The following is a 22,269-nucleotide window of genomic DNA, read 5'->3' on the forward strand; positions in this document are numbered from 1 at the left end:
CTTAACTAGCATCACACATGCCATTTCATACTCCATAGCAAAGTCAGAGTGTTATATGTTTTGACCTTATAATTGTATCTTCTTAATTTATTGGATTGCAACTCATCGACCAAAGCTCGAAGAATCTATGATAACTATCTCTTATTGTATAGTTTAAAGAAAGATCGTAAGTACGTGGAACCAAAAAGAGTCCTTTAATTCCTAAATGTCATGTTGGTATTTACATAAGATGTTTTGATAGCTTATAAAGGAGCATATCTGAACAACTTAATTTTCATCCATTTTTTTGTTAACAACATTTCATAACCTGCTAATGCCCAAACCAAGTGCTAATCCCAATCCCATGCCAAGCCCAGATGCCTTTTGAAAGGGACTTGTTTTCATCCTTCTACATGATTCTGTTGAAATATATATATATATACATATATATATGTATACATATATATATGTATATATACATATATATATATGTATATATACATATATATATATGTATATATACATATATATATGTATATATATATATATTTCTAGAGTTAGATTTTTTGGCTTGGTGGCTTGGCCGTGCGTTACATATTCTTGGTAATATGATAAAAATGGATTTGGTTATTACAGTAATAAAATATTATACATCTATAGTTAACAGAAGTCCTAAATAATAAATTAAATATTAGTACAAATATATTTAGATTTTTACGAAAATATAAAAAGAATATATGGTAATAACATTTCTTTATAGTTAACAATATATTCTTGACAAGATTAGCTATTCAAAGTGCCCCAAAGAACACATTGAAAATTTTTTAATGTCTTTAAAATGAAACCGAATACATTGAATATCCTTTTTTGCTATGACTCTTATATTGTCATTACTAAATATATCATAAAATTTTGTCTACATATTTATACATGTTCAAAGGTTTTCGTATGAACCATCTTCAAATATTATGCCAATAGCTCTAATGCGTATATCCAAGTCAAAATCACTCATGACAAGTCTTTTGTTTTTGTTTTTATCAACCCTCTTCTTCAAGTTTGATGTTACTAAATAAGGTTAAGACTATTGCACAACCAAAAGCTAGGCATGGCCAGCTGTCGGGGAGTCCATTCGAGTATATCCTACCAACTTGATTTTTCACCAAAGATATCATCTTAAACCAAACATTGAGTTTATGTTGCTTTCCTTAAAAATAGTAGTCCATCTTTTGGGGATGCAGTTCTAGGGTCAATAGATAATTCTACAAATGATCGCTGATGGTATGGTGATATTAATCAAATAAATTGTTTGGAAACAAATCCAAATGGAGGGTCAAAATGAAAAGGACAGGAAAAATGGAAGTAAACAAAGCAAGTGCAGCAATTAGTCATAGATTGTTCCTCTATTGAAAATCTAGTGGATTCATGTAACACTCGACCCTAAATTATCTGTGATATATCATTCACATGCTTTGGATAGCATGTTTGTATATTGAATTGCCCCGAAAAATAAGTTAAATGACTGTATTGCCCCTAATGGTACGGTTCAGTTAAATAAGTCTTGAACTAATTTAAATAGAGAATCGAGGATGAATTTGAGAAAACTAAAACCCATGGATTGATTATATTAGACTTATTGGAGTATAATTTGAGGGTTTGGTAGTGAAAAAGTTTAATTCCGGTGATTTCTGGAGTGTAGGGGCAAAATCATAATTTTACCATCCGCGGACAAAATTTGAGATTTTGAGAGAATTTAGATTAAATTTGACAAATTGGAGAATGGTATGAGTATAAGGGATGAAAAATATGTCTATGGGCAATTTTTCAGTTTTTGGAGCAAAAATATAATTTTTGACTTTTACGGGGGTAAAAGTGTAAATTTCAAAATTACTCCACCAAGACTTTGGATAAATCTGAGAATTTTATCTAAGTTATGGATATGTGGGACAAGTGTATGGTGAAAATTTGGAAACAAAAGGATGGCTAGAATTTAAGAAATTAATAAAATATTAAAAAAATGAATAAAATAATATTATATTATTTTAGCCTTTAAAAAGGTCAAAATTTCCAGAATTCTCATCTTCTTCAAGCCGTCCAAACCAGGAGAGAAAAGGGGGAAAAGAAATAAGAACCCTAGCTGAAAAATTGGGAGAAAATCAAGAGAAATCAAGAAATCAAGCATTAAAAAGGTAAATTTCATTGATTTTCCTTGTGATTTTCACTACCCATGCATTTTTTTCTCACTTTCATGCAAAATTAGAAAGTGGGTATGGACACCCATGCTGGCCAAACCTCCATGGATGAGTTTTGAGCTTGAGTTTTGGTTGATTTTAATTGAATTAAGTGATTTTAGTTAGGTTATATTGAAATATAGCAAAAATAAGCTAGAGAAATAATTTTCTCCCATTGAAACCCATTATGCCGAATTTTCTAGGGGAATATTGGCTGCTGATCTTGATGTTTATTTGAGGAATTATGATGAATAATGATGAATTATGAGCCTAGAAAAATAATGGGAATTTTTGGAGGAAAAATACGAAGTTTTACCCACTAGGGGTATTTTCGTAATTTGCTATCGGGACTGATAATTTGCACCACATTGAGGGAAATTAAGTCACTTTGGGTGCAATTGAGGTATAGAAACTGAAAAAAATTAATTTGGAGTTTAAACAGACGTGTATATCGATTTATCGGGTAAAATACCGAAATAGGCTAACACCGCATTTAGGCAAAATTTAGACATTTTGCACTTCATATCACGCATTAGTATAAATTAGTTTATTTTGGTTTAGTACCAAAGCAGTAAACCTCTTAATTGTGCAATTTGTCAAAGTGGCGAATCCTCTAGCAAGGGCAAAGAAATCGCACCCGTGGAGTAATAGTTGGAGTACCCGAATTTAGTTTTCGAAAACTGTGAGTAAACCTATTATCGTCTGAATTATCTAGAGTAATTTTTATTCAATTTTGTGATTGTGAAAATTATTTTAAATGATTAATTTCTTGTTTTATGAGAAAAATATGAATTTATAAAATAAATGGAATTATAAAATAAATTGAAATTTTTATAAATTGATTTGAAAATAGAATGTTGGATTTGAAAATTTGAGTAATTGGAGACCATGTAATTTATTGTAAATTATGATTTGAATTAAATGGCTTGTGATAAATTGGCATGATTGGCTGAATTTATACTTGTGTTGAAAAATATGAACTGTCTGTTTTGCCTTGATAAATTGGTTAGTAATGTAATTGCCATGTTATGCCATTGAAATTTGATCAATTGGTGGATTAAAGATTAGCTACTGTAGTGGCGGGGTTTCGTGGACTAACCTATTAGAGGGGCACGGTGAACCCCAATATATTCTCACCTCGGTCGTAGAGGTGCGTAGGGTATCTCCTAAGGTGGGCTTTTTGAGTGCACTTCACGTTAACCACCACGTGAAGTGAGACCTAGTCAACGCCAAGGAATGACTGTTTTTTTCAAAATAAAAACAAGTTTTATGATTATATAAAATTTTTTACAACCTTGGCGGACTTGGTTGGATAACCCTGGTCTAGGTGTCCCCGAGTACAGGATTTGGCATGAGCCAAGTTTTGAGAAATTCACGAGTCATATTGATTATTTGGTTGAAATGAATATTTGTGTTGTGAAAAATTTACTGAAATGAATTATTTTTAATTGTCTCCCTTTACTCGCCTTTAGATTATTTAGATGGTGTTTGTTTACTCATTGAGATTTTATAATCTCACCCTTTTTTTTATCCCATCATTTCAAGTCGGGTTAGCTTGTAGATAGCAGACATCGTCGAGAACTATAGTTGGCCATACTACTTCAAAAACTATAGGTTTACTGTCTTTACTATTTTTGTTCATTTGTGGGCCCACGTAGCACTGTAAATTAAATTTCATACTTTGGTTTTCCGTTTTATAGTTTGTATAAATATATTTAACTTTTATGCTACTAAAAATCATTTTTAGAATACTCTATAAATATTAATTTGTAAGAAAATAGAATATTTTGTCGAATATTTTTATTTTATTTAAATGGTTATAATTCCATTTTAAATCACGTTTTAGACATTCAAATTTAATTTCGATTTCGAAATATACATTTCTCGCTTAAGTACTACATTTTGGTCAAATTTGAAATTTTTGACGAAAAATGACCAAAATGCCCCTGTGAAGTGAAATTTATTTTTTCACTGTTTTAAATTGGAAAAAGGCTTAAAAGCCTCTAAAATACGACATTTGGCAACGATTAACCACAGGGGAGATAAGAAACTGATACGAAAGCCTTGCGAGGTCTCGATATGGTATTCGGGGGATGAGTGCCTATCGGGATATCGAGGCGGTCGTCACGAACTCAAGGATGGTTCCGGGTCATGACAATTCAATTTGATCTAAGATAGATGAAGAAACAAGTAATAACTTAACAAACTTAAACTATCTATGTTATTATATATAGATGTTACCCAATGAATTGGTAACTTTAACAAGCAGGGAAAATGCATAAATACACAAACAATTCAATCAATGTAACCATATATGTGACTTTCAAAAAAAAAATGTAACCATAAAAATGAGGATTAATATTACCTTCTCCTACATAATTAGGTATCTGATGGGTTATTTTTATAGTTTTTGTCAGCTTGAGCTGTATGTGTGGTGTAATTATTAACCTTAAGAATATTTTGGGAGAATATTTCTCCATTTTCTTTTTACTTTATTTGTACTTCAATGAAGTCTAGGATTAGAATACTTCTTTAGTTGTTATTTTTTTTTTTTTCACACTAAGTAGGTTTAGATTTAGTGGGCTATTATAAATAGCTCCCTATGTAAACCTTTATTTTTCATCAAGCAATTTAATTTTTTGCTTAGATTTTAGGTATTTTCTTCACGGTATCATGGTAGTTTTAGTCTTCAAAGAAACCAGATTATTTAATTTTGGGTAAAATACCCTTACCCCCTAAGTTTTGATCGAAATTACATGAAAGTCCATTAGTTTTCAAAATAGACACTTCACCCTAAGAATACAAACACTATTAACAGAAGTTATGAAAAGACTAAAATGCTATTTCTTTTTTTATTAATTTAAAAAATTATTATTATATTTAAAAAATAAATTAAAAAAAAAAAGAGATTGGTGCTCCTTAACTCACTAAGAAAAGGGAGCATCAGCCGGTGCTCCCAAGAAAGGGAAGCACCGATCAGTGTTCCCTAAGAGAGGGAGCACTAGATCAATGCTCCCAAGGGAGGGGAGGTTTCTTTTTAAGTAATAAAAATAATAAAATTATATAATAGTAATTATAAAAATTAATCAAGACTAAAATAATTTTTTTTATCTTTACCACGTCAGCAATTTGACGAAAATACTAATAGTTGAACCTATGTGTCTACTGAAAAATATTTTTTTGGGACGGAGTGTCCATTTCGAAAACTAGCAGACCTCCGTGTAATTTCAATAAAAACTTAAAGGGATAAAAGTATTTTACTTTTCAATTTTACAATTAATGGGAACTTGAAAAAGAATATCATAATCTAGAATACAAACTTAACTATTAGTGTCAAACCCTGCTTTGTAAAATAATTATAATGTCATTCAAATGCTCGATAGAATGTTTGTATATTTAAGAAGTTCGAGAAATCGATAAAAGATGATATTGCCCCTAATGGTACCATTGAGTCGATTAAGCCTCGAACTAGTTCAAATAGAAATTTAAAGGTGAAATTAAGAGTTTCACAGTTCAGGGATGACTCAAAATGGTAATTCGGAGTTCGAGGATCAATTCAGAGTCAAACCGAAATTTTCACTATCTAGGGCAAAATCGTAATTTTTCCACTTGCAGACAAAATTTGAGATTTTGAGAGAATTTAGATCACATTTGACAAATTGGAGAATGGTATGAGTATAAGGGATGAAAAATATGTCTATGGGCAATTTTTCAGTTTTTGGGGTAAAAATGTAATTTTTCACTTTGTAGGGACAAAAGTGTAATTTTCAAAAATTTTCTCCACCAAAACTTTGGAAAATTCTAGAAATTTCATGGAAGACATAGATAAGTGAAGAGGATTGAGTGGTAGAAAAAGAAAGTAAAAAAGATGGCTAGAAAAAAATAAAATAATAAAATATTCAAAAGGTAAATAAAATAATAATATTTTATTAAGCCTATTAAAAGGCTTGAAAATTCCAGAATTCTTCATTGGGAGGGTCAGCCAAAACCAGCAGGAGAGAGAGAGAAATAAGAACAAACCCTAGAGTGAGAAAATTCAAAGAAAAAGTGTGATTTTTCAAGGAATCAAGTGTTTAAAGGTATGATTTTTCAAGCTTAGCTTAAGATTTATCATTTCCATGCATTTCTCCTTATTTTCCATGGTTAAATTATGTGTTTTGATGATGGATTCAAATCTGATCATATGGGTTTAGAGAGAGAAAGTTGTTAGATTAATTTGATTTTGAACTATGTTAGTGTTTAGTGTTAGTTTAACATGTTTATGAGTAAAACAACAAGAAAAATATTCATTTTCTCCATGAATTTCTCTAGGCCGAATCTAGCCAATGGTGTGTGAGGATGAGGTTGACTTTATTTTAAGAGAATTAGATGGAAAAATGATGAATTATGAGGTTGGAAATTAAATGGGAATTTTTGGTGTAAAAAAAAATTAAAATTTTTACCCACTAGGGGTAAAAGCGTAATTTGTGGTCCGAACCGATAAATTGGACCACATTCACAGTCATTGAGGTATTGTGGATATAATTGGATAATTGAAATTGAAATGGATGGAATTGGAGTTGAATTGGAGATTTTAGAAATTTACACCGTGTATAGGCGAGTTAGGTCGGACACTGTGATTAAGCGATTGTCCAAACATTTCACACCCTATCTAGTGCATACGCATGGATAAGAGCCTGAAATAATATATATTGATTTGACACAAATTATTGAATTTTTTGTGTCATGTATTGTGGATAGGTGGTGAGCTATCTGATACGGATAAAAGACTACACCCGAGGACCGAGAATAGGAGTATATCTACTCTTAGGACAGTGAGTAAACTTACTATCATCTTAATTATCTAGAGTAGATTTATTTAATTGTGTGATTTTATGGAAAAATGGTTTAATTGGAAAATTATTGTGTTTTATGGGAAAATAGGATTTTATAAAATAATTTTATAAAATTTTTGAAAATTTAATAATGATTTCAAAAATAGAGTAATTGGAGACGTATACTGTGATTGTGTTGTTTATCCATGATTTTACATTAAATGGCTTATGATAAATGTGGGTATGACTGGTTATTTTTATGATTTAAAGAATATGTGAACTGCTTTGATTTGCCTTGAATGTGTTAAGTGAGCCATGTCATACTATTGTGATTTTATTGGTTGGTGGATTATAAAGTGGGCACTGCAGTGACGGGGGTTCCGTGGGCCAGCCTAATTAGAGGGGCACGGTTCCCAATTATTGAGCTTACCTCGATTGGAGAGGTGCGTAGGATAACTCCCGAGGTAGGATTTGAGTACATTTCACGCTAGCCACCACGTGAAAGTGAGACTCAGCCAATGTCAAGGAACAGTTGTGTTGTCAGAGGTGAAATGTATTTGTGTGTGTGACAATAAACAGCCTTGGTGGTCTCAGTGGGATACCTTGACGAAGGTACCCACGAGAATGATTATGGCAGGGGCCAATTTTGTGAAATTCATAAGCCGAGAAATTTGATGAAAAGAAATTGTTTGGTATAGATTGAACAAATTTTGCGTTATGAACATTATTGAGATACAATGTTTGGTTTTAGATTATTTTGATGATGTCTGTCTACTCACTGGGATTTTATAATCTCACCCCTTTTTCCTATACATTTTTCAGGCTCAGAATAGGCAATAGACTGTCAATTGCATCGAGAAGTAAATTTCGGAGTTGCATTCTAGAAAGCAAGGTTATAGACTTAAACCTTCTCAGTTATTTGAGGGCCCACATGTCATTGTAATTTAAATTGCATACTCTAGTTTTCTATATTACAGTATGTATAAATTTATTTTGTTTTTATGTGCAGATAATTAATTTTTGATGTTTCAAATATATATATATATATATATATATATTGTTTTGCATTAAAATATATTATTTTAATTAATATTTTTATTTTATTTTATTATTAAAAAAAAGAGAGAGGAGTGGAAAAACTGATACAAAAGCCTTGCGAGGTCTCGAAGGGCATTCGGGGAAAGAATGTCTGTCGAGGCTTCGCGGCGGTTGTCACGGGCTCGATGTGAGTTCCGAGTCATGACAATTAGGTACCAAGAATAACCAATACAACCGCAACTGCAAGCATATGTAGGGGAAACACAGCTATAGTTCAGTCAACTAACAAAGATCCCAAAGGTTACAGTAGTAGATTTGCTAGCAATGGAACCAAAAAACATTATGGTAAGATTTTGCTTTTATACTTCTGCAATATTAATACGAACTACCATTTACCCATTTCTAACTAACCAAGAATGTAACTACTAATGATATAGACATAACATTATTTTTATGCTTAACACAACACCAAGTTTGAGGTAACAACTACCATTATGAATGTAAATGCACCAAATGGATGGTATTACAACGCTTGCAACCAATGTGCAGCAAGTTTACGATTTTCTGCTGGAAAATTTTGGCACCTAGTATATGATGAAAAAACACCAATTTTGATGTAAGTATACTAAAATTCACTTGTTATCAAACTTAACAACAAGTACACTATTGTACAAGGTAACTCTAATAAAAACTTTATAAACTTCCTATAGAATGATTTTGGAACTAACAGTAGAGGATTCAATAGGTAGAATTCAACTACTAGCATTTGGTCAACAAGCAAAAAAATTAATTGGAGCCACCATTGTTGAGCTAGCTGTAATTCGAATGATAGACCAAATGACTCTTCCAACCCTATCAAAGCATTGACAAACACTAAAAGAATATTAAGGGTAGGACTGATAGGAAAAGCCATTGATTATAGATTTGTTGGGATGAGCCTTATAGCCAATTGTGATTGGTTAAGGCTTGATTCCAATCATGCAACAATATCATTTATGTTGAATGATTAGAGGTTTTTCTTAATCAATAAGATATTAATTATAATGAGTTATAAGTCTAATTGGATGAAGTCCATGAGATTAATATGACTTGCAAGGGAACTGTAATAGGTTGCAGTTAGGAAATGCCTATGCATCAAAGCGTAATCTCTAAATGTTCCTGGTCGATATAGTATTTAGACTAGACATCAATGATGCTTAGAAATTGATACATTATATGTTTCTTACTTGGGAGGTTAACAATCGATCTCATAGGTTAAAGTGTAGAGATACTTGGAATTAGAATGTAGGTGCTTGCCTAAGAGAGCAAGTTCACTAAACATGACCCATCATAAGAAGTGCATTTGGTATTTCACTTAAGTGCCTATACAATATTTCTCATGTGTCAGTTGTGTAAATACTCCCTATACTTGAGACACTAGATTGTCTTATGTGTGGAGTACTATGCTTTTATTCATCCCTATAGGTGGCTAATTAAAGATGCCAAAATATGATGCTTTTGGGTATAGCATGAAGCATGCAAAGGCGAATGAGTGGTCAAGAAAGAATCATCACTTCTAGTGATTTAGGGGACATATCCTAACAGTTTTTGGTTAATTTTAACTTGTTGAAGTTCTTGGCCAAGGCGACTTAGAGATTATGAAAAGAGTTTCATAAGTATCTATAAAGCTAATGATCTAACTGTAGGAACGAATATGGAGGTTAATAAGACTAGATATTGCATCATACTCATATCATCTTCGGGATATATGATGAGAGAATGAATTACATTGATAGATTGTACATTAAAAGGTTGTCAAAGAACCCTTTGATTCTCCTAACAAGTGGGTGGCCATAATGCATTGCTAGATGCCAATTTTTCTCTATGGAATTGAATTAATTAATTTCAAAAAAATTATAATTCAATTCCATTGCCAACATGTTAGTAACTTAATGGGTCACATACAATAAGTTGCATTATGAATTAAATTGGAAGTGTGATGATTTAAGTTGGACTTAAATCATAAACTAAGTTTTTAACTTTTAAGGACTTAATTAAAATAATTTAATTAAGTATAAGGCCAATACTATAGGTAGTTATAATATTAAAGCCTTAATTGCAAACAAATAAAGTAAATTAAGTTTAATTTTAATTTACAATAACTTAATTAAAAGGTTTAATTAAGTGTTGGGCCAATAGTATAAGGGTCATAATATTGAAGCCTTATTTGCAATTGAAGAAGTTAATTAACTTAGATATAAATATCACTTTTTAGCTACTCCTCATAATAGAAGTGAAACACAGAAGTTAGGTTTTTGAGTTGTTAGAAAACTAACAAGAAAGCCTAGCCACACATTTTCTTGAGCTACTTGAAAAATAGTTTCCAACTTTGTGATTCGGCTAGGACAAGTGTGATTGTGTGGAGAGGACAAGTTGTTGTCCACCTTGATAGCACAAAGGCATAGTTGAGAAAGCTCCTTCCTTGTGAAGGTTCAAGTGCAACCGTGTGTGCAACCGCTGGAAGCCTGGCATTTGAATGGCTTAGGTTCTTTGCTCTCTTTGTAGTGTTCATGGGTTGGACAAGGAAGAGGTACCATCGTGATAGCCACATCACTTGGTAAAGATAATGCTATTTTTCTGATTACTTCCTTTTTAGGTTTGTTTGTACTAAAACCACCAAGGTAATCCATGGGTGGCGGCATGGCATGGTACGTTTAAATTTTTATTTTTTGTTCCATATGATAATTGTTATTTCTGAGTTTCATGCTATTCCAGTAGTGGTATCAGAGCCTCCCTTGGCTCGTTTTAATACAAATGATGTCTCATTGTTGTTAATTCAATGTTTATATTTGATATTAGGTGTTAGGGTTTAAGCTGGTAAGGTTTTAAATCTATTTTGGAGTTGTTTTAATTTTCTAGACAAATTTAATTAGTAATTTTAAATCTTAATTTTGGATATATTAATATGAGTTTTAACATCTTGATTCGGATAGATTAAGAAGTGCATAAGATGGACAAATTAAATTTGCAAAATCAGATTCAAGTTCATGATGCATTGGTGTAATTTAAGGGGCAAAATTCGATTTTGTCCAGCAGTTGTTGTGGTTCTGTTTTCAGTATTAAAAAGGCATCTAATGGCCTTGAAAATTTTTGAAAAAATCATGGAAGCAATTTACTTTGGAATAATTCCAAGTGGGATTGCCGGTCAAAGGTGAATGGTGGTGCAATAGCCACAAAATCATGGATGAAACCGTTGTTGCCCACAACTGTTTCAGGCCATAATTTTGACAAATTTTGGCAACTTAAAAAAAGCTTAAATTTGTGCAATTAGCTGCACTTGTTTGCTGAAATTTTAACTTTTGAAAGAGTTCAAATATTGCCAAAATTATAAGTTCAAATTCAAGGGATTTGATCCCTAGGATTTTGGCATTGTCAATGCCACCTAAGTAGCTGAAAATGTGACTGTGTGCAACAGGCATAGGTTACGTTTTTTGAATTTTTGGTAGTTTATTTTCATTCAAAAATTATGAAAAATTAATATGGAAAGACTCCATATGTTAGCTAACGATGAAAAAAACTGGGGATTAAATTCCTTGATTTGGAGCCGCTTTAGAGCATAGAACTATAACTGCACCATTGCTGCCAGCAGCAGCAAAAAGTCACTGTTTTAGGGTGATTTGACCAATCAATTTGCATAAAAAAATTGTGAAAATTTGCTAATGAATAGTTCAATATGTTGGCTAATCAAAAAAAAATTTTGGAATTAAAATTCCTAAATTTAAGGCCTTACAAAAACCAAAAATTGTGATTGCACCAATGCAACCTGCGGCTGACTAATGCCACTGTTTTGGCATTGATTATTAGCCTAAATTTCATCTTTAATTGGTGCAATTTAAATTACAAATTGGCTATTTGAATATTTATGGAAAGGTTCGATAAAAGATAATTTTGACATAATTAAAATTAAAGAATTTGATTTCTTAAATAAAGGATACCAAGATTTAATTTATGACACCCATAAATCATGGAATTCGATTCCTAAAGTTGTGGGAGTCAATAATATTCAAAAGCTGATTGGATAATTATGAAAATAGTTCAATAAAGATAATAAATTCAGATATTTTGAATCAAGGAATTTGATTCCTTAAGTTAAGGATATCTGAAAATTTTTTATTGATACCAAAAATTAAGGAATTTGATTCCTACAATTATGGAAGTCAAAATAAATGAAAGCAAGTCTTTAATCATGAATAAATTTCCTTTAATTAAGAAAGGCAAGTCTTAGATTTGATCTAATACCTAATGAAGATTTGGTAATAGAAGACATATAATCTTTAATTAAATTGGATTAGTAAAAAAGTTACCTAAAATGTTTAGGACAACAAATTAAAAATGTTTTACTTCATAATAAAATTTAATTCTAATGTAATAAGATTAGGAATGGATAAATTACTAATTTTGATTAGTAATACTTACCATATATGAAAGAAGTTTTCATATATAGAATTAAATGGTTTCCCAAAAATTTGAAATTGGAAAAATTCAAATGTTGAAAATTACTAATTTCAAATATCTCATATAATTAACAATTTGAATGAGACATGTTTTTAAATTTTACTTATATTGATGAATATATGTGGATGATTATGGACATAGGCCCAATATTATTATGCTATAGTTGAATGTATATTTTTTGTATTTTTAAAATAGGGCCTATGTGTCCTGCCTTATCTCTTTATCTCGGTTTATAAAATTATTTCCTTATCTTACTCCCCTCCAATGTAACTTGAGGTTTCTACATTCAAATGTAATTAGAATTAGAATAGGTTAGGAATTGAATTTTGGAAAAATTGATTATGGAGATCTGAGGCGCCAAAGAGGACAAGGAAATTACATGCAGATTTTGAAGATTCATATGTGTAATCCCCTAGGTTTGATCAAGCTAGTTTCCTTTGATGGCTCAAGGAAATTAGTATAGTTAAAAGCCATAATCATCCAAAGTAGTTTACATGTGATTGATTTATTTTATGCAATTTAATAAATGCTATGCAATGCAAAGTAGTATGTATATGATAGATTTATTTTTTCGATTTAATAAATGCCATGCATGCAAAGATGAGACCTTAATAGAATCGAAAACAAAATCCCTCATGATATATTGAGTCATATGCCACACATGAGCAAGTTGCCTTCCACTATATAGCAAGATAACCTAACTGCTCTTTTAATTGAAGACTTGTGAGCACACTTAAAGTCACACTTTTACATGAGTATGTTTGAAATATTGGTAGGTCTTACTCAACTAGTTTCATAAAATCCGAATGCTTGAAAATTTTATTATTATGGAAACTAGAGGCAAAGGCTAGGTGAAACATACATGATATGTTTAGGCAATGTGTTGTCACCTAACTAATCTAAGAGTTGTATAGAGATACAATTGGTAAGCCCAATTACCTACCTAATCTACCTATCATGGTTTGTTGAGCACACCATGACTAAATGGATGGGATCTTAGCCCACTAAAAGGATCCTAGTAAAGATCTCTCAAGGTGATATGGAGGGTTATCATCTTGTAGAAAATAGTGGGATAACTATTTAAAATTTTAAAACCTTGTTTATCAATTGCTTTATCTATTCAAACATGTTTGTATACATTGCAAACAGATAAAAATCTATCAATATGTTGCATCTTAGATGCAAATCAAACTCACTAGACCAAACCCTTTTGAAAGGTACCTTGACTTAAAAAATGTTCTTAAGCAAAAGGTTGTCTATCTATAGGAAGCTTTGCCATAAACCTATGTTGAGGCAAATGGTGATAAAGCATAGGATGCTCATTAGACTTGTTAAGCCACATATGTGATGTTAGCTATTATGACTACAAAGCTTCAAATGCAACATGGAAACATCTGTGCAACATGATATGACTTTGTAATCAAAAAAATTGTTTTATAGTCAAGGTCATACATAAAGGTATGAGATAACATAGAAATTGTTTTTATGTGAGAAGATAGAAGATAGTTCTATTAGTAGCAAGATTTAAGGTTGCTAGGTTTTATGGTAAAGCTAGAGAAATGTGTTTATCTTGAACTAAGTATAGACTACGTTCCATAATCTCTACCAAATACAATTCATAATTAAGAGTGAGTTTTCATGAGATGGAATTTACATTGCCTTAATTATGAATTGGGAAGACAACCATGATAAGGGCACTAACTTGAAAATGTTCTCAAACATTTTTATGGTAAAGATAGACAAAGGAGAAACTGAAAAAAATGTTTCCTTGACAAAGTTAAAAATGAAAAAGCTTATAGAAGCTTCTACTTTGCCAAAGTTTGTGATTGAGCTAGAAGTTACTACTGTTGTATTAACATCATAAGTATTCAATACTCTCACAAAGGATCTTGGATTTAGTGAGAGCATGATAACATTAAGAAAGGAGTTTCTTTAGTATTACATGGTTACGTTGGAATCTAACCCTTAAGATTTTGTATAAAGATGCATAATCATATGTATGCGAACTCGATGGATTTAGTAGGATACATTGGAGATGTGTTATTCATATGAGATGAATCTATTAAATATGTTTTTTTGTTAAAGTTATACATTTTGTTTTATTAAATGGGATCTAAAAAGTTGGATTTAATAGAATGTATAAGTGTACTTATCTCATACACATGAAGAGGTTAGTAAGAGTGAATACAATTTTTTGGCGATACAATTACATGGGATGTAATGTGTATACAAAGAAAGTGTCAAAATTTAAAAAGGGTAGATGGCACAATGAAAAGTGACCAATGCATATGATACATACAGCATAGTTTAGTTGAAATGGTTTCAAAGAAAGAAAGAAGACTATGCACATGTATATAATCAAAGTCAAATAGAACCTATTGAAGGCTCAAATAGGAAGATATTTGATCATTAGTTCACAGAACTAATATAGGGTTCTAAACATTGTGAATGTAACAATGAAGCCATACTAAGAGAACCCAAGTCTCATTAAATCTAGATATAGTGATATGACATGATGTGATGCATGGACATCACGAAGGTAGATAAAAGCAATTAACCACATAGAAGGGCACAAACGAGTCTACATGGAGACACGATTGCTAAATGCATTGGATCCATATACAATGAGGTAGCAATTGGCTTTGTGCTAGTGGGAGATGTTGGGATGAGCGTTGTAGCCAATTGGAATTGGTTAAGACTTGATTCCAATCATGCAACAATATCATTCATGTTGAATGATTAGAGGTTTTCCTTCATCAATAAAATGTTAATTATAATGCGTTATAAGTCTAATTGGATGAAGTCCATGAGATTAATATGCCTTGCAATGGAATTGTAATAAGTTGCAGTTGTGAGATCCCTATGCATCAAAGTGTAATCTCTAAATGTTTTTGGTCGATGCATCATTGAGACTAGATATCAATGATGCCTAGAGACTGGTACATTTTATATTTCTTACTTGAGAAGTAACCAATCGATCTCATAGGTTTAAGTATAGAGATACTTGACACTAGAATCCAGGTGCTTACCTAGAAGAGCAAGTTCACTAAATATGATCCACCATGAGAAGTGCATTTGGTATTTTACTTATGTGCCTATGCAATACTTCTCATGTGTCAATTGTGTAAATACTCCCTAGACTTGAGACACTAGGTTGTCTTATGTGTGGAGTGCTATATTTTGATTTCATCTCTATGGGTGCCTAACCAAAGATGTCAAAACAGGATGCTTTTAGGTATAACATGAAGCATGTGAAGGCAAATGAGTGGTCAAGAAACGAATCACCATCTCAAATAATTTGGGAGACATATCCTAATAGTTCTTGGCTGATATTAACTTGTTGAAGTCCTTGGCCAAGGCGACTAGGAGATTATGAAAAAAGTTTTATAAGTCTTTATAAAGCTAATGATCTAACTGCAGAAACGAATATGGAGGTCAATAAGAGTAGACATTGCACATTGCTCTTATTATCTTCAGGATATATGATGAGAGAATAAATTATACTGACATATTGTACACTGAAAGGTTGTCAAAGAACCCTTTGACTCTCCTAACAATTGGATGGCTATGATGCATTGCTATATGCCAATCTTAGTCTATGGAATTATATTAATTAATTTAATAAAAATTATAATTCAATTCCATTGCCTACATGTTAGTACCTAATGGGTCACACACAATAAGTTGTGTTATAAATTAAATTGGGAGTGTGATGATTTAAGTTAAATTTAAATCATTCATTAGGTTTTTAACTTCTAAGGGCTTGATTAAAATAGTTTAATTAAGTATAAGGCCACTATTATAATTAGTTATAATATTAAAGCCTTAATCACAAACAAATAAAAGTAAATTAAATTTAATTTTAATTTATAATGACTTAATTAAAAGGTTTAATTAAGTGTTGGGCCAATAATATAAGGGGTAATAATATTGAAACCTTATTTGCAATTTAAGAAGTTAATCAACCTGAATATAAATATCACTTTTTAGTTACTCCTCATAATAGAAGTGAAACATAGAGGTTAGACTTTTGGGTTGTCAGAAAACTAACCAGAAAGCCTAACCCCACACTTTCTTAAGTGACTTGAAAAATAGTTTTCTAACTTTGTGATTCGGCTAGGAGGAGTGTAATTGTGTGGAGAGGACAAGTTGTTATCCACTTTGTTAGCACAAAGGCGTAGTTGAGAAAGCTCTCTCCTTGTGAAGGTTCAAATGCAACTGTGTGTGTAATCGTTGGAAGCTAAGCATTTGAATAGCTTAGGCTCTCTGCTCCCTTTGTGGTGTTAATGGGTTGGACAAGGAGGAGGTACCATCGTGATAGCCACATCACTTGGTAAAGGTAATATTATTTTTCTGATTACTTCTCTTCTAGTTTTGTTTTGTATTAAAACTATCAAAATGATCCATGGGTGGTGACATGGCATGGTATGTTTAAATTTTTATTTTCCGCTGCATATAATAATTGCTGTCTTTGAGTTTCATGTCATTCCATACCATTCCAATAGGGTTGACAGTGTTCAAGATTTTTGACTATAACATTGTAAAAAAGACTTTGGTTGGAAGTTCCAGATTGGAAAAAGATACCAGTTTAACAAGCCAAGAACCCAAACCCCTTGAAACCTTACTATTGACTATCCGACAGACCTAGATGTAAGTGCCACCATCTCTAACAAATGCACAAGTGACAAAGGTACTGTTTCTAGAACAGTCACCAGGAAAAAAGATCAAAACTGAATGGATAAATTATACAAGAAACTGGCAAGGAGGGTAGACATGCCAAGAAAGATTTATGCAAAACAGACCAGGTAACTTTTATCATAGATGGAGCATGTTTTTTTAACTCCATACTATTACAATATCTATGATAAAAATAAGTACACAAAAAGAACAAGAATGTCATTTTGTACAGGACAACTAATTGCCATATTGTTCTGACCATTCAAACAGTATCTTTTTGGAACTTGATTGTATAGAGAACGTATGGCTGCCTAGGTGGAGGCTGTTTTTTAATCTTTATGTTAGTCTCATTCTGTAAATCAATGGTCCTATAAAACAGGTTAATTGTATAGACAACATATGCAGGACTATGTGGAAGATGTGTTTGGAGCTCCGTTTTAAACACAGCTATTGATGAATGCTTTTGTACAACACTCTAATATATGTACAACGTTTATAACCGTGAATGATCAAATGTTGGTCTGTATTGAAGATATATTAAATATTACTGCTTGTTATTTTGATTGTTTGCTCATGATGTGCCGGTTGATTCATTTACCGTTCTCTTTCCAGGCACCTGATACAGCTTTATAATTATTTTACTTATTACATGGTTCAATTTCTGAATAGATATTCAAGTTATTCTGTTATTATTTATTGTATAAACTTTTGTGAGGGAAGTCCTTGGTATGTAATGTTCATTCGGTTGTGTAAACACTATCATTCTCGACAGTGGTTTTCATGATGATACATGCAAACAACATCTATTATCCTGTCTTTTATTTGTTTATTACTGGACAGCTAAAATAATAGTGTCTCAAAACAGTAGCATTATATAACCATTTTTCCATTTATTTGGCTATTTCTATTTATCAATATTATTCTACCATTTGTAAATATTATAATATGTTTACGAATAAATCTTACAATCTTCTTTTTATTATTTAAATCATTTTCATCAATTAAATAACCCGTAACAATGCACGGGGCTTGTACTTAGTATATATAAAAGTAAACCAAGATATACATTACCTCATTTTCATTAAGGTTGGAAGATGGATTTATAGACTAGAATTCTTTGAATTGATCAACAAGCAAAATGTTGCTGCAAAATAATTGTACCATCAGCTGATACATTCCCGACAAAAACAAGAATATAAAGAACAGAGGGTCACGTGTGTGTGCATTTGGGCATTTTGGAACTTTCCTAATCCCTCTTTTTCTAAAAAAAAAAAGGGAAAATTTCAAACTTGAATTGATTTTTTGTACTTCCAATTTCCATTGATCATGAATAATTTTTTTTACAAGAAGGCAAAAATCTTGAATTAAAATGAAAATTCAATAACGAAATTGGAGACTGACGTACAAGCAGTGGCAAAGCCATGATTTTACGTTTGAGGGAGCGAAAATTAAAAACAATGTTTATAAATTAAACAGTTATACTAGAAACTCAATGTTTGACAATAATATAAAACAATTTAGACAAAAAAAAAGTTCATATGAAAATTATATAAATAAATTCTGAAAGTTATTCAAAAGAATAAATCTTAATAATTTACTTAAAAGAATTAATTAGTATAATCATAAATGATTTAATAATGACAATAATGTCAATTTCTAGATAAACTTAACAACAAACAAAAATTAACAAATATAATAACAAAAATCTCAATGGGAAGCAATCCCTTAAAAAATATTAAGGACTATCAATAAACAATTCAATGGAGAGGTAATTCTCTAAAATTAATCACAAAAATTAAATACAATATTAATAAACAATTTAATGAGGAAGCAATCCCCGAACAAAAAGTTTAATTGTTCACAAAAATCTAAGCAAAAAAATAAAAAACATAACTAATTTGTAGGAAAACAATCAAGCAGTCCCTAAATAAATAAGTAACAACTAACCTTTAGTGCTTAATCAAATTGCTTTCAACAACAAATAGTTAAGACGGTAAATCTTTAATCAAACTCATCAAGTAAAAATTATTAAATAAAGAAAAAAATTTAAAGTTGAAAATGTCAAAAATAAAATAAGTAAATAAATCAATTTTTCTAATTATTATGACATGAAAATTAAGTAATTGATTAAAAGATTTCTACATAGAGAATGTTGACAAGAAAAAAAGTATAATTTTTTTTTTGTTTCTATAATATTTGGTAAAAAGAAAAGAGAGCAAGTGGTGGTTGTGAGGTTTTTGAGAAGTTGAGTTTGAAAATAATTCTATTACAATTAGTTTTATTTTTATTTTTTGAAAAATGTAATTGGCTTTGTTTTAATTTGATTAAAATTAGTTATTGACTAATTGTTGTGCTATATTTCACTAAATTAAAAATTATTGTAGGGTAAAATTATAAAATTTTAAAAAAATAAAAAGAAGTTAGAAAAATTTTAAAATTTTTATAGGGTCGAAATTATAAAATTTTTTAAAAACACAGGTAAACTATAAAATTTAAAAATGATTGAAAAGATGAAATTATAAAATTTTTAAATATATATATAAATTATGAAAATTTAAAAATTATTGGCCCCGCTAGCCGCCTTCCCCTCCGCCTCTGTCAGTACAAGAAAGGGTATCTCTAGGAAATGTAGTAAAGTGTAGAAAGAGAACTATGTATAGTCCTTTTTGTTTTTGTTGATTCTTGGTAGCATGCCTTGTGTTGGGACTGGTATGTTAGGGCAGTGTGTGTACCGAGGAGGTGCTGTGCAATTTTTCTGCTGACATCAACATGGTCGGCTACAGTGATTTTTAGGAGTATGCTCAGAACATTGTACATGGTTATAAACCTAAAAATTACGTACTACTTTTGTACCATGTGACCTGGGGTGAGTTTTCATTACTGAAAAGGAAATATATTTCTTTAGAAGTTGAGGTAGATGAGGATCTGTTCGTAGCGTAGTCTATGGACGTAAATTGCTTCTCTTATATATTTCTTATAACAGAAAAGGAAATATAAAGGATCAACAAAACCAATGTAGAAGCTAAATGTGAAAAACTTGTCTATGATTTCATCCATTCAATGAAGTTCTTGAAAATCCTGTCAGAGCTACCACCTTCATTGGCACTACTTATAACCAATTCTTTTAGTTTAAGAGTTCTTGCTCTGAAGCTTTCATCACCTAGCAACAGCTCCACTTTGCTCCTAATTTCTTCTCTTGTAATGGTCTCTCCTTCATCTCTTGTAAAATTTACGCCAATTTTCCAAATGCCACAAATGTAGCTCTCATTAACAAACTGGTCAGCAAAGTATGGCCAACACAGAAAAGGGACCCCATTGCTTACGCCTTCAACGGTGGAATTCCAACCGCAATGGCTTAAGAAGCAAGCAACAGAAGGATGAGCCAGAACCGCACGTTGGGGTGCCCAGCCCACCATCCTTCCTCTGTTGGCTACTCTTTCCTTGAATCCTTCGGGGTAAAGATCATCCGATTCACTCCCCTCAGTGATATCTGGTCTGACAACCCAGAGAAAGGGCCTGTTTGAGAGTTCCAGGCCCAGAGCCAATTCTTGGAATTGGATTGGATCAAAAACCGTGAAGCTGCCAAATGCCACATAAATAACCGAACCCGGTGCCTGTTGATCAAGCCACTTCAAACAAGTTGCATCCTCTGGCCAGAAACTTCCTGCCAAGGCTCCAAGCTGGTTGGTTGATGAAACTGGGCCTATGGGCAGGATCTCTGGAACTAAGCTAAGTGCTTCAGGCTCCAGGTCATAAGTTGTGTTGCAAATTAGCCGCTCTGCTTTTGCAATAGCTTTATTGTTTCTCTCGGCATATTCAAAAATAGTTTTTTGTGTGTTGAAGTCACCGAGACAGACCCACAGAAAATTCTTTGGGTGCATGGCAGGTGTGTTTGGGGACAACTGAATCATCTTTTCTTTATTGATTGGAGTACCTGCAAACCAAATTTCAACAACTGTTAAACAATATCAGGGCATATTTTAATGCTCCTTTCTTGTTCCTGCTTACGATTGAATTTCAAATTAATTATAAAGTAGTAATATTTGTCCTCCAAGTTTGAGGCAAAATTCTATTCATGAAGGTCTGATAGTTAGTAATAATTATTTGCTGTTATTTAGACGTGCTGCGGTTGGACTCAATACCATGTTCATCAATAACTTCATCATCAAGCAACTTCTTGGTGCTAAAAAGCAAGTTCAATACAAGGGCAGATGCGGGCCAGAAAGCAGCTCCAGGGATTCCCATCTCTGCTGCAACTTCAAGTGCCCATCCCATGTTGACATCAGCTATAACATGAGTGATCTTATCATCTTCTAATCTATCAATTTTCTGTATGAGCTCCTTCAGCTCCCCGGGCATGACTTGGCTCAGTCCATCCGTTAACTTCCCTAAAAGATTCCTGTTCTCGCCAACTTCCATCCCGTCCGGGATTGAAACTAGACGAATTGGCCCTTCTGGATCAACCTTATTGGCAAACGCATCCATGACTCTCTGGTGATTAAAATCTGAGTTGACAAATGTGATTTGGAAGCCATGTTTGGCCAAGCTGTGAGACAGCTCCATAAGAGGAATGACATGGCCTTGTGCTGGATAAGGTATTGCCAGAATATGTAGATTTCCCATTTACACTAATAATTCTCTCTATATGTTTTACAGACTTTAGCTTATGTTCGTTTTATAGAGAGATTCTCGTGATCCCCAAGGACCCCTTGTGCAATGTTAGTTCATGTCTTCACCTGCTGGATGTTCTCTAGGTTTGGGGAAATAAGATTCTTGTTTAAAATCGAACATATTAGTGATTGTCCTTTAATTTTCAGTTGTTGCTATGATTTGGTGCTTCTGGTTGGTATTCACCGTCCACTATTTTGGCTGAACCAGCTGGGTGAAAACTTAGTGCTATTTCTAGTCTTCACAATATTATTTTATAAGCTTAGCTCTGGGGATTTGCTGTGAATTTTCTGGAATCTTATAAACGCTAGGGACATCATAATCTAATTTTTATTTCAGATGTGAAACTTTTGTAAATGGTTAGCAGGCAA

The 22,269-nt window shown here is 32.0% G+C and overlaps 1 protein-coding gene across 1 annotated transcript; it reads right to left on the reverse strand.

Annotated features, from left to right (window-relative positions):
* Positions 1–20,271: 20,271 nt before the first annotated feature.
* Positions 20,272–21,853, reverse strand: LOC18601634 (UDP-glycosyltransferase 83A1-like). Its single transcript, XM_007032654.3, has 2 exons — positions 21,373–21,853; positions 20,272–21,164 (listed from the first exon to the last, which is right to left on the reverse strand). Exons 1-2 carry the CDS (start codon positions 21,851–21,853, stop codon positions 20,272–20,274), a joined length of 1,374 nt encoding a protein of 457 aa, XP_007032716.2.
* Positions 21,854–22,269: the final 416 nt, after the last annotated feature.

This window comes from Theobroma cacao, chromosome 4, assembly GCF_053813885.1.
Source record: "Theobroma cacao isolate CCN51 chromosome 4, ASM5381388v1, whole genome shotgun sequence".
Classification (NCBI taxonomy): domain Eukaryota; kingdom Viridiplantae; phylum Streptophyta; class Magnoliopsida; order Malvales; family Malvaceae; genus Theobroma; species Theobroma cacao.

What these genes read in the sequence shown, in the direction of transcription:
- LOC18601634 (XM_007032654.3), bottom strand. Translation starts at nt 21,853, where the DNA reads ATGGGAAATCTACATATTCTGGCAATACCTTATCCAGCACAAGGCCAT. An exon ending in TGAAGTTATTGATGAACATG is followed by an intron (nt 21,165 to 21,372) that starts GTATTGAGTCCA and finishes TTTGGTTTGCAG; the next exon opens with GTACTCCAATCAATAAAGAA.